The sequence below is a fragment of the Salvia miltiorrhiza genome, chromosome 1 (assembly GCF_028751815.1).
Source record: "Salvia miltiorrhiza cultivar Shanhuang (shh) chromosome 1, IMPLAD_Smil_shh, whole genome shotgun sequence".
Classification (NCBI taxonomy): Eukaryota; Viridiplantae; Streptophyta; class Magnoliopsida; order Lamiales; family Lamiaceae; genus Salvia; species Salvia miltiorrhiza.
The window spans coordinates 60815950-60829459 of record NC_080387.1 but is presented as its reverse complement, the minus strand read 5'-3'; the positions used below and the strand labels follow the sequence as shown (position 1 = coordinate 60829459).

Below are 13510 nucleotides of genomic sequence, written 5' to 3'. Positions count from 1 at the left end.
ATAAAATAAAATTTTTTCACTTCAACTTTTTCCTCCATTTTTCTCTCTCTTCTTTCATTATTTTTTTCTCTAATTTTTTCTTTAATTATTTTTCTAAATATCGTCAAATTTGATACATGAAAAAATACTTAATATACTACGTCTTAAATTTAAGTTCGTGAGAAGATCTTTAATATGGTTTTAAAAAATCATCAAAAATAAATTTAAAATGAAAAAATTATGAAAAAAAAAATTAAAATTAAAAATATTTTATTTTTTCTCTCTTCATTAACATTTACAACTTTTTATTTATATTTTTGTATGAAATATATTTATTATGATGCATAATAATAATAATAATAATAATAATAATAATAATAATAATAATAATAATAATAATAATAATAATAATAATGTGTAATGTGTAATGTCAATTTTTATTATCAAATAATTTAAATTTATTTAATAACTATAATTATCATTATACTTTTCAAATTCAAGATTTTATTGAGTGATTGATGTAGATTGTTTTATTTTATTATTAAACATATTTTTCATTTGTTTATATTTTAATTCTATTTAATATTTTTTATTATTTAAATATATTATTTAATTTCGATGTTTTGTCGTGCATCGCACGAATAAACGTTCTAGTCGCAATATGAATAACCAATGTGAAATGTCTCAACACAAGAGGATTTAAAATTAAATCGTAAACGACAATTGTTTTGTCCAGAAAACGTGCGAAAACAGAATTTCAATTATTTGGAAGTTAGGTAAAATGTCAACGTAGCACGACTTCTTGAATTTAAAAATTAAATTAATCAATATCTTTTCCTATTTTATTTGCATCACTAATTCGCGTATGATGTTGCACAAATATGTCATCATGATGGCTTGTCTAACGTCATCACAACCTTTGAATCAGCAACTACCCTGCAGATTGAAGAGATAATAGTCAACATCACAAATTAGTCAACTTTGGCTCAAAATCATCGAGCTTGCTTATGAACTTTTCAAACAGATTCATACTAGTAATAAAAATGTGAACAGCACCTTATTTAAAACTTTTTATTTATTACTTTCTAGATCTTTTTATTATTTATTATTTGGATATTCGCGAATTGAAATTAAGTTTGCACTCCAATTTATTATTCGAGCGTTTAAATACTAATCCAAAAATTAGCTAGCTAGAGATAAACAAACAAGAACAACCTTAAAAATTGATCTGAATGTAGCTATTCCAGAAAAAAAACATAGGATTATTCGACTACGAAAATTACTACTAAATGTTTAATTACATGTAGAACTTTTTCTGCAACTGCACAATAGTGTTGACGTCCAACTGAAACGCTTTTGAAAGATAAACGCTGTCAACGGCGGGTTTGGCCGCAAAAATCCCGTTGGGAAGATTCGTAATCCCGGGATTCTGGCTGTTGAAAGCGACCAATGCAACGGTGTTCCCCTTGGCGACATTACGCACGTTGTGCACGAGGCCGACGGGGACGACAAAGACGTCGCCTTCCTGAAGAATCTTGCTGTAGTATTTGTACTGAGGGTACGAGGTTATGAAGCCCACTTCCATGGAACCTTCTAGAACAACCACCAACTCCGTCGCCCTCGAGTGGTAGTGAGGCGGGAAGAAGCCGTTTGGCGCCAGATCCGCGCGCATGAATGTGAGGCCGAGGCTGTTGAGGCCCGGCACCGTGGCTGCAGATGCAACAGCCACTGCGGCGCCGTACGGATTCGAGGTGTTTCCGGGCAGATGCAGGCCGCTGAGGAAGAAGTCGTTTGGGGTAACGGTGTTAGGGTCCTTGCATGCTGCTCAAGAATACAATAATTAATTAACAAATCATGTTAATTGTCGACAAGATCAGCGTTAATTACCTTTGCCTGTTGAATCCGCAACGCAGAAATCTTGCAGAGGACTAGCGTCGAAGGCCAAGGCGATGCACATGAAATTCAAGATGAGGCCCAAAGTGGAGATCATAACTGAAATGGAAGACATTTTGAATCAATTAAAATCTAGAAAGTGATATATTTTTTTTTTTCAATCACTGGTTGCAATGCAAGAAAATTTGTGTTGAGTTACAATAATGAAAAGCAAGCGGGTTTTATAGGAGTATTGGACTGAGATTGATATCTTCAGATTGCTGTTTTATTGCCTAAATTTCTTCTAATAAATGGTGACAGGATATATTACACTCCTAAATTACGTCCACAGATGGTGTAATTAATTAATATTGCTTTAATTTCGTCCGAGCTTTATTTTAGCTTATTATATTTATATAGTTATATTTCTCACATACTACAATGGCAATTAAAAACTTTTTCTACTATAATTTATGAAGATATATACATGTAGTTCGACATATCCTAGATTTACATTTTTCATCAAATTAAACCGATAGCTAATTAATCGTGTTTGATTTGGTTACAATATATATGTCGAATTTTGAAGCTGTTAATTAGATCACAAGTGCATAGTATATTTTTCACCACTAGAGCTATCTTATGATTCTTATCCTACGTACATATAATATAAGAAACTAGAATTTGATTATGTAGCATCCTAAAATCACAATCTTTTTAAAATTCTTCGATTCTCCTTCATTCTAATTATCTTGATAAATAATTTTGGATCATCCTTCTTTTTAATTATCTTGATTCTTGACAAATAATCTCACATATGTGACATCATGAAATCACATATTTTTAAAATTAATCTTGGATTCCCCTTCATTCTAATTATTTTGACACGAATCTTGATGCATTTGTATTCGACACGAGAATTAAGAAGTTGTAGATTAATGTTTTAAGTGTATAGATAATAAAGTAGAAAAGTGATAAAGTAGAAGTGCGTAGGTAATAAAGTAGAAAAATGATAATTAAATATAATTAAGAATCCTTAATTATTTTTTAGCTAATTGTTACTATATATATTTAAAAATGCATCAAGATTCGTGGGACGGCCCAAAAGGAATATGCATCAAGATTCGTGGGATGGGGGAGTAGTATATCCTATGTTGGAAAAATGTGGTGGAGTGGTTAATATTAATACACATTGACATTGCTAATCTAATTTGATCAAATTTATTAATTTTATGTTGCATACTTAAGAGTTTCTTCATTTATATTTTCCACGTACAATTCTCCTTAATTCTTATGTTTTTCCTACATTCATATTTCCCACACAACTCCTATATATCCCACATTGCTTTCTAATCATACTCCACCCTGAATAAAGCCTATATAAATAGTTATGTGTAATATCTCATCCTACAGATATTTTGCACCTTAAAATTAAAATTAATTAATTAGTTGGCAAATAAATAGTTATATTTTTCCATCAAAATTTAAATTTAATTTGATTAATAATAATTGAGCCAATAACTAAGTTTGTTAGAAGTCCATATATTAGAAAGTTAATTAATAAATTTAAAAATCGAACATTGTCTATAACAAACCTCTACATATTTTTGTATTTTGGGTGATCAAGCTTTGTTCACTTGAAGCGCAATGTGGGGAGTGAAAATACAGTTGTTATAGCTGCCACATCACCACTGCTGCTGGAGTCGAAGCCCGATATCAGTTTTGAAGTTCTCGCCCACGCCTTTCAAGTCGACCATAATATTGCATATAGATGAGATGATGGATCAGCTCCAATCTAATTAAAACTTAAGGGTGATTTGTTATGTTGCGTGGTTTTGTTAATTTGATCCACGTTTGAGCGTCACATACATTTCGTTATTACCAATTATATTGTATTTAAAGAGTTGTAATTGTAAAGTTGATGATGATCGAAGTCATGTATAAAAATAGCTAGAAAGTAAAGAGATTAAGACAAATTTTTTGGGGCACTTCAAAAAGAAAATTGGGACAATCTTTTTATCTATATGAATAGCAATACCTTTTGCTACATGGATAGAATTTCTTTTTGTTTACAAATTTTGATTTGACTATTGTATTCACATGAACATTGAACTAGAAAGAGAAGACAACTCATGAACCATCAAATTTAACTGCTTATCAACATTCTAGGCAAAACTTGTCCATATAGAAAAAGTAGGTATATTTTATTTTTATGTTTATCAATATGAGGAGTATTATTTATCGTTAACCCTCCTTAATTATTGTTTTCACCAGCTATATATATATTATACATCTTTCAGAAGAAATCCTTTGAGCGCAATGTGGCATGACTAAAAACGTTGTTGCTAGCTATATATAGATGGCGATTTCTCTCATAGTACTCTAATATATGTGATTGTAGCACTACAGACAAAGTAGTGTAGATAGAGAAAGACCTTCCCCTTTCTCTACAAAGAATATAGTTTTAGTGCTCATTTGGTTTAAGCAGGAATGGAAAGAGAATGGATTCAAATAAATAGAGGAATTGTAACAATAACTATTACTTTTATTGAATGTTTGGTTTAACAATTAAAATGAATCACTAATAAGAGATTCTCTTTCTTTTGTTTCTCCTCTATTTTGAACGGTAATTACAAATTGAATGATTGAGTTATCCTCAAGTAAGAGTAATGGATAACTCATTATCCAAATCAAACAACAAGTAATTGATTCAATTAGTTGAATCACTTTCCAACCTCCAAAAACGCCCAACCATGTTTGGCTTATTCATAACTACACAGAATATATATGCATGGTTTAATTTGTTCATATATAGCTACTGCTATGGTTTTATAATCATAGTATTCACTATTCCCATAAGAAACACCAACACCAACTAACATTTTTCCAGAAACTTAACGATACGATACAAATAGAGGATATGAATTAAATTTTATTCAAACATGAATTCATATTATTCTAGCATTCAATCACCATTGAGAAATTTAAAACTATTAATACATTAGAGAAACATAAACCACGGTTTCGTCTGCAAAACTTTCACAGTAAACTCCAACAGCTTAAACGCTCCGGCCAGATAATTGCTGTTGATGGCGGGCTTCGCCGCGAAAACATTGTCGGGTATAAAGATAAAGCCTGGATTCTGGCTGTTGAGAGCCGCCAAAGTGACAGTTTTTCCTCTGGCCACGTTTCGCACGGTGTGGACAAGCCCGACAGGAAAGATGAAGACATCACCTTCGTTCAGAACTTTGCTATAATATTTGTAGTCTGGGTATGTGGTTACGAACCCGACCTCGACCATACCTTCCGCCACATAGATCACCTCCGACGCTCTAGGGTGAATGTGTGGGGGGACATAGCCATTCAGCACAAACTCCACGCGCGTAAATGTCAACCCCTGGGTGTTGAACCCTGGCACAGTGGTTGGGTTCGCAATGGCGCGTGCAACTCCATAAGGGTTAAAGCTTCTGGGCCGATCTAGACCGCTGAGGAAGAAGTCATCTGCAGTAACTGTTTTTGGGTCCTTGCATGTTGCTGCAAAATATATTATTATCATTATGACACTTATTTAACAATTTTTTAATAGATCGTCAAGGAGAAATTTGCAAAATTGCTATATATCCGTATATAAGATAATTCAACTAAGAGTAAAGAAGGTTAATTAGTTACCATTTCCCGTAGGATTTGCAACGCAGAAGTCTTGAAGAGGACGAGGGTCGAAGGCGAAGGTAATGCAAATGAAATTGAAGAGGGCTAATGTGATAAACAAAATAGCATTTGAAGCCATGCTTTTATTTAGTTACTACTGAACGAAAATCAAGAAAGCTCGGTTGTTTTAGGTTGTAAGGTACTGGAATTTGCAGCCTGTATTTATAGAGGTCTTCCACTTAGATTGGAATGCTGTATTATATATTAATAATATTGCGCCCTTAAATATATATATAGAAAAATCAGCTAAGCAATAAATTAATTGTTTGTATTTAGAATGGATTTGAGGCATTTGCCTGTTTATCGAATAAATACGCATGATTCTGAAACAAGGTCGAATTAATTTTATGTATATTAATTGTCAATGAAGCCTAGTTCAAGTGATTTATTATTATTATTATTATTATTATTATTATTATTATTATTATTATTATTATTATTATTATTATTATTATTATTATTATTATTATTATTATTATTATTATTATTATACCTCAATTGTGATTCTTGATCCAAAGTTTACAACCAAATAATATCAGATCGACAATCAATATAACACTTGTGTTTTTGCTCAGCGTTATCAGTTACGAATGTGTCTTTCATGCATCATGATGTAAAATTCTTAAAATATTTTTTCCAGGCTCTGTCATATGTTTTCTATGCTCTAACCTGACAAGATAGATCTTTTGATTTGATGAATTTTTTGGAAATAACCTTCTAAGGGGAAAGGTAATTTATTAAGTTTTTCAATTATTTCTGTAGGTATAAATAAGCCCTTGACAATTATACGACATTCGAAGAAGGGATATATGATTAATTTTGTGGGAAAGATGGAGTAATTAATTAAGCTTTTCAAGTATTGTTTTAAGTAGAACAAAATAGAGAGCAAATCGATAAAGCAGTTGCAAATAAATTGATGAAACATTAACTATAGCTAGTTATTTTTGTTAATGCTTCAAAACTATTTTTTTCAAAAAAAGGACATAACACTAATTTGGGGTGGTCATGCATGTTAATATCCTGAAATAGTTGTATATTTAGTTTGAATTTTGTACTTTTTTATTTACGTGAATGTACTTTGAATTTTATATGTGATAATCATTTAGTTGAAACACTCTTTTTTGGGGGCTCCTCAGCAAGGATCTGCACAGACTCTCTTCCAAAGTTTTGATCATGCATCCATGGACTCGACTAATTGAGATTTGATCTTTGTTTAGAATCAAATCCATGGTTTTGCCGCTGATCTTGCGTCGATGTAACGATATATGCTTCTTCTTTTTTTTGTTTTAAGAATCAGTTGTAGGCTTGTAGCTTAAGTTTACTTTCAGCATTAATTTGCTAAACAGTAATTAGGCATATTAACTTGCATAATTAGGCCCATTTATTTCAGTTTCAGCAAATGAACCTCATTCAATTCAATTGAATTCAATTAGGCACTATTACAAAGTAAACTCTTACATAAATGATGATAAAATAGTGGCCAACATGTTCTTTTTAGGCCCATATATGGCACTTCTTTCTTTCCTTTATTTTATTCTTTGAAGTTATATATTTTGTGAAACCATAAGGGCTGTATTGAATTCATTTATAACATTTTTCTTGGGGCAAAATGATATATATACCCACTTTGAAAGACAAAACTTAAAAAATATATACTAACCTTAATTTTATAAAACATATCTATTTATACTAATAGAAAAAGAGCTTAAAACAGTTTAAGACACAACTTGTGGATTGCCTATTTTATCCATATTATATATTTATTATTATATTTATAAAATATAAATCTATTTTGATATACATTTATTTATCACCAAAATCTATAAAGAATACTTTATATCTATAGCCATTGATAAGGCTTATAAATAAATATACCCATCTAATAAAAGTAATGAATTAATAGATTTTTTTAAATAATAGATTATCAATTAAAATAACATTAGTTACACGTACAATGTAAGTTCTTTTTCCTAGTATATTTAAATATACCCATTTAAGATATTTTTACTCTTATGTCGAACATTAGTGTATTTTGCACTGATGCTCGACTTGTAATCGATAAATGTCGAGTATCAGTGATTTTCTAAGAATGCTCGATTACTCGATTCGCAATGGTTGAGCATATCGAGCATTGGAGTATTAATTACCACTATTGCTCGACTCGCAGAAGTCGAGCTGTCGAGCATTAATATATTTATCACAAATACGCTAATGCTCGACATGCATGCTCGACTAATGCATGTCGAGCATTAGTATATTTACCATTAGTGCTCGACATGCTCGACATGCATTAGTCGAACATGTCGAGCAAAATTCGCGATTTCAACATTTTTTATGAAGTAAGGGTAATTTTGTCCTTTTAAGCTCAAATTAAATGGTTAGTTTTTAGGTTTTTTTTTTTTTGTTTATAGCGGGTATTTTTTATTTTTTGTCTTTGAGAATGAGTAAAAACAACCTTTAACCCTTTTTTCTTTTTCACTAGTTACAAAATATCAAAATCGTAGTTGTATTTGTCATCTAATCTTTTTGTATATAACATAAAATACTTGGTAAATAAAATTTATAAATATATTTAACAACAATTAATTAATAACCGACAATTATTAATATGTTAGTAATCGCAAAAAATTTAAGCAGTCATTTAAACAAATCCATTCACATATAAACTTTTATAAACAAAATTACAAATTATTAACATTAAATAATACACTACCTCGCGTATTATTATTCCCACTGATTAAATATTAAAGAATTAATTGTTACATTAATCCACTAACAATCATATCTACTATTAAATCCAAAGTAAATAAATATTTATATTTATAGGTTATTCATAATTGAGAATTTAATTAAAACAATTTGAATGTTTCTTACTATATATATGTGATACCCTAATATTTAATTTGTTTGTACAAAATGCATGGCCTTTATAAATCAAAAGTTTGAAAATATCATACAATTTGAGTGTTCGTGTATACAACCTAGGGAGGTATATATAGTAGTATATATAATACAAATCATAATACAAATCATACAAATCATAATACAAATCATAATTATAATCATTACTCCCTCCGTCCCAGTATTCATGGCACGTGCCTTTTCGGCACGGAGATTAAGGAGAGTAAAATTAAGATAAAGGTGTTTGCTTAGTTGTTTGTTTAAGGAATTCTTTATTCTACTTAAGTAAGTGTTTTCTTTTTTCTTTAACTTAACATTTTTTTATTTTGTATTCAGATTATTTATTTATTTTTATTTTCGAAAATACTGCAATAAAATTTAAAAAAAATGAAATAAATTAAATATCAGATTTTTTTATTCACATTTGTTTATTTCTGTACTTAAATCTTTTTTCACGCTTTTTTTTAGGCCATTGACCTTTTTTTACAAACATTTGCTTAAGTGTCAGAATCTAAAACAAACAAAGCTACTCCAAAAAAATGAGGGAAAAAAATGAGGCGCCAAACTGAATAGGAACACTAAATCTGAAATTTCATTTCAATAGTGCCAAAAATTCAAACTTTCCCACACTTACAGCTGCTGAACTCCTTTAAATACATGAAGCTACCTCATTCATCACTTCAAAAGGGAACTACATCAGTTTTTACAACAACAAAAACAACGAAATATCTATACAGCCAAAATGAGAAGAAAGGATCTTTCTTCTTTTGAAAGAGCTTCAATTATCCAGTTCCTTCTTGAGGACAGCAGAGATGGGAAACCAGCAAGGGGCAAAATGCAGGAGGCCATAGTGAACTGGTCCAGTTCAAGGAGAACTATAAGTCGCATATGGGCTGGAGCTAGACAACAACAACAGGCAGGTCAGATTATCAACTCCACCTCTGGCTCTGGAAAATCGGTCTCCGGCACTGAATCGTCGGTGTCAAACGGATCTTCGGTGTCGAGCACTACGACGTCGCTCAAATCGTGGGAATCTTCCCATGGAAATTTCATCATTGCGGTGGGAGAGAGACATCGGCGCCGTGAGAGGAATATGGAGGGAGGCTGCTCCGGCCAGAGAGAGACCGATGGCAGACCTTTCGATTTCTAGGGTTTTCTAGAGAGAGATATGGTGCGGCGGATGTATAGGTTTTGGGTTAAAAATTCAGATTTTTTATTTTGAGTGGATGTGGTAGTTTAGGGTTAAAAATCATAAAGTTTAATTAACAACTTAATGGTGCCCTAATTTTACCTCAAAATAGAAACAGGCCATGTTACGTGGGACGGCTCAAAAAGGAATACATGCCATGAATAATGGGACGGAGGGAGTATTAATTTTATATAATCTTAATACATTATACAAAATAACAAATTATATTTTACAGATATTTTAATGCATTTTACAAAATATGATGCTAATATGGCATAACAACAAATAAAAAACATCTCAATCAAACATGCGTATCAAACCTTATCACATACTACGTACCAAACGAGCCTAAATATATAACGATAAATTGCCGCAAAATACACAAAGTTTGGATGAATTCTGATTTTGCACACATCATTTGAAATTTGAAATAAAATATACCAAGTTTTATTTTTTCTGATTTTCCCCCAATTTAAGATTCCCCCTAAATAAAAAATATATATGCTACTACAACCTAACTCAATAAGCTTATAACTCGTCAATATATAATGTATTTAATGACTCCGCAATTCAATAATTTAATATAAAAATAATTAAAGCTTCCCTCGCAATCACCTATATATTAATCTACAAGAAAATGAACTTGCGCTCCAACAAAATTATCTAGTAGTGACACTATGTTAGAGACGGCAAGAGTGAGAGTTTAAATTTCTTTTCTAGAGTAGAATATTTAGGGTTGCCAAATTTATGTAGCGATCCTTTGGATATAATTAATTTGAGAGTATAATTGACCTTTCACAATTTCTTATAATTTTGATAAGAAACTAGTTTAGGCAAACAACACAACCTTCGAACACTATAAAGAGAGGTTGTTAGAAAAGGCAAGCTTTTTCGATTAGGTTGTTAGAAAAGGCAAGCTTTTTCGATTTGCATTCCGTAAGAATTCAAAATGACTTCAAATTCTATCTATTATATAATAGGATTAAGCCTTAACCTATGTGGCATATCTAAAATCTCACCATTTCAAAATTTACCATATATAATCTTCATCATTTATTAATTAATTAACTATTACAACATTCTATATAAAGATTCATTAATCATAATAAATAAAAATTAATAATAAATATATATACATAATAATATTAACATTACATATAATCTAAATTAATAAATTTTATTATTTATTTTTTCTAGATAAAAATTAGATTTACATCTTTGATAAGAAAAAAATTATAATTTATATGCGATAAATTATTTTAATTGAATGTTAGTGATTAGATGTATATTTGTTATTAATTTTATATTTCTCAATAGCGTACATATTATATGTATATGTTGCAATATATTATATTGTATGAATATATATATATATATATATATAATATTTATATTCTTAATTTTCAATAAAATTAATTTTAAATTAAGTTTGAATTGAGACATGCACGTATATGAAAATTATAAACGTGTCCGGTCATTGATTTACAAGGCACAAATTCTATAAACTGATTACTTTAAAACAAAATTTTATTTTATGTCTATCAAAATAATTAAAATTTTATTTTTATTTTTTATAAAATAAATCCATACATTTCATTTATATAGGGAAGTTAAAATATATTTTTCATTTCTGCAAACTTTATTTGTTTCTGTTCGTCCGTAATAATAATAATAATAATAATAATAATAATAATAATAATAATAATAATAATAATAATAATAATAATAATAATAATAATAATAATAATAATAATAATAATAATAATAATAATAATAATAATAATAATTAATAAGTGATGAAATTTGTAATGCATAAATGAAGAATTTAGATAAAGAACAATAGAGGATATGATGTTAAAATATATTAGAAATCTTTAATCATGTATCAAATTTATAATAATCTCAATCGAGTGAAGAATTCATATAAATCACTTCATTTCACATTGAGTATTTTTATAAGATTTCACCAAAATAAAACTTATACAAGAATAAGCTCTTGCTCTCCAAATTAAAAATCTACATTTAAATGGCGGAATGATTGAGACTAATACAATTTGAATTGTTTTGTCAATTTAATTTGACCAAATTTATTTAATTAAATACATGGTCTAATTAATTTAATTTGAAAAAATAATCTGGTTTGATTAAGTAAATTATTTCTTCAATTTAATTTGATTATAAAATAATATATTTTTTTATAAAATTTTAAAAATAAAATTTGGATTCAACATCGATTTTGTATGAAAATTTATCAATTAAATTACTAAATAAATTAATACAATTTAAATCTCGTGTCAACTTTCTTAAGCTACACACGAGATGATTTTCAAAACTTAGTTATGGTATTTCAAACTTCAAACGAGATAATGTTCACGTGTCAGTTTTATTCTTTCAATTTTCAGATGGAATGATGCTCGAAACTCAAGATTTGAAGATAATTAATGTTCACGAGTCCATTTTATTCTTTCAAATTTCAAACGAAATGATGCTTGAAACTCAATTATGATATTTCAAGCTCCACATGAAATAATGCACAAAAAACTGTCAAGATTTTTCAAGCTGCATACAAGATGATGTTTAAAAGTTAGTTATGATCTTACAAGCTAAAGATGATAATGATCTTTAAAGCTACACACAAGATAATTCTTGTAACTTAATTGTGGTCATTCAAAGTTCAAATGAGATGATACTCACAAGTTAAATTTGTTTTTTTAAACTCCAAACGAGATGATTCTTGGAACCCAATTATAATATTTAGAACTAATAATGCATAAAAGTTTGTCAAGATTTTTTCAAGTTCCATACAAAATGATGTTTACAAGTTAGTTATGATGTTAGAAGCTCCAAATCATACAATCTCACAAGTCAACTTTGATTTTTAAAGCTTCAGATAGTGATGTTAAAAAAACTTGACGCATAAAAGTTCATTTTTTGTATTTTAAGGTCTAGACGAGATGATACTCAAAAGTCAGATGTTCAAACGTTAGTTGTTGTCTTCCGAAATTTAGATTATGATATGATCCTACAAGGTTCAGACGAGATGATGCTCAGATGAAATAAGATTTTCAATATCTATACATTTTTCAAAATATTATTAAATAAAAATCTACATAAAAAGAATATTTATTATTTTAACAAAAGGTTAACATTTAATTGATGAATATGATTTAAATTAATATAATTTCAACTATATTATCTTAAATTAAATAAATTTATAAATAATTTATATAATAAGTTAAAATAATTTCCCGTCGAATTTCGACGGGTTGCGCACTAGTTTTATTAATCACATTAGCCCTCTTCAATTTCGTTTGCTTCTCCTTCGCCTTCGACCCTCGTCCACTTCAAGATTTCTGCGTTGTAGATCCCTTGGGAAACGGTAAACTGTAACAACATTCTTAATTCGTATGATTAATTACTTTAATAAATTATTACATGATTAAGTATCACTAGTGTTTTACCCGTGCGATGCACGGGATTATATATGTTGTTAAAATTTGGTTATTAAAATAAAGATATAAAATAATAAAAAATATCATAACTTATTTTAAAATTCATCCATTTACGTAAAAGTTCATAGGATGTCTATACCTGATTAAGTAAGACATCGAACAATATAAGCATTTTATTGTAACATTCTGAAAGACACTTTTGTATAATCTCTAAAATAAATGATTTTAAAAATATTTTATTATACAATTGTTATACCAATTATGTTACTGCTAAAATATATTTAAGACTAACATTTTAAATTACTTAAAAATAAAGGTGAAAATAATAATACATGAAAAGACAATTGCAAACTTGTCATCTTATTATTATAAATTTTGGAACACTTCTTTATATACAACATTTGTAGAA

The 13510-nt window shown here is 29.0% G+C and overlaps 2 protein-coding genes across 2 annotated transcripts; both read right to left on the bottom strand.

Moving 5' to 3' along the window:
• Positions 1–1194: 1194 nt before the first annotated feature.
• LOC131000737 (putative germin-like protein 2-1) lies at positions 1195–2022 on the bottom strand. The gene is made up of 2 exons (XM_057926791.1): positions 1867–2022; positions 1195–1800 (listed from the first exon to the last, which is right to left on the bottom strand). The coding sequence occupies exons 1-2, from the start codon at positions 1985–1987 to the stop codon at positions 1277–1279; spliced, it is 645 nt and encodes a 214-aa protein (XP_057782774.1). The 5' UTR covers positions 1988–2022; the 3' UTR covers positions 1195–1276.
• Positions 2023–4710: 2688 nt separating this feature from the next.
• On the bottom strand, positions 4711–5691 carry LOC131000709 (germin-like protein subfamily 1 member 11). The gene is made up of 2 exons (XM_057926752.1): positions 5521–5691; positions 4711–5385 (listed from the first exon to the last, which is right to left on the bottom strand). Exons 1-2 carry the CDS (start codon positions 5636–5638, stop codon positions 4853–4855), a joined length of 651 nt encoding a protein of 216 aa, XP_057782735.1. The 5' UTR covers positions 5639–5691; the 3' UTR covers positions 4711–4852.
• Between the last annotated feature and the right edge of the window lie 7819 nt (positions 5692–13510).

What these genes read in the sequence shown, in the direction of transcription:
- LOC131000737 (XM_057926791.1), bottom strand. Translation starts at nt 1,987, where the DNA reads ATGTCTTCCATTTCAGTTATGATCTCCACTTTGGGCCTCATCTTGAAT. An exon ending in TGCGGATTCAACAGGCAAAG is followed by an intron (nt 1,801 to 1,866) that starts GTAATTAACGCT and finishes ATTCTTGAGCAG; the next exon opens with CATGCAAGGACCCTAACACC.
- LOC131000709 (XM_057926752.1), bottom strand. Translation starts at nt 5,638, where the DNA reads ATGGCTTCAAATGCTATTTTGTTTATCACATTAGCCCTCTTCAATTTC. An exon ending in TGCAAATCCTACGGGAAATG is followed by an intron (nt 5,386 to 5,520) that starts GTAACTAATTAA and finishes TATATTTTGCAG; the next exon opens with CAACATGCAAGGACCCAAAA.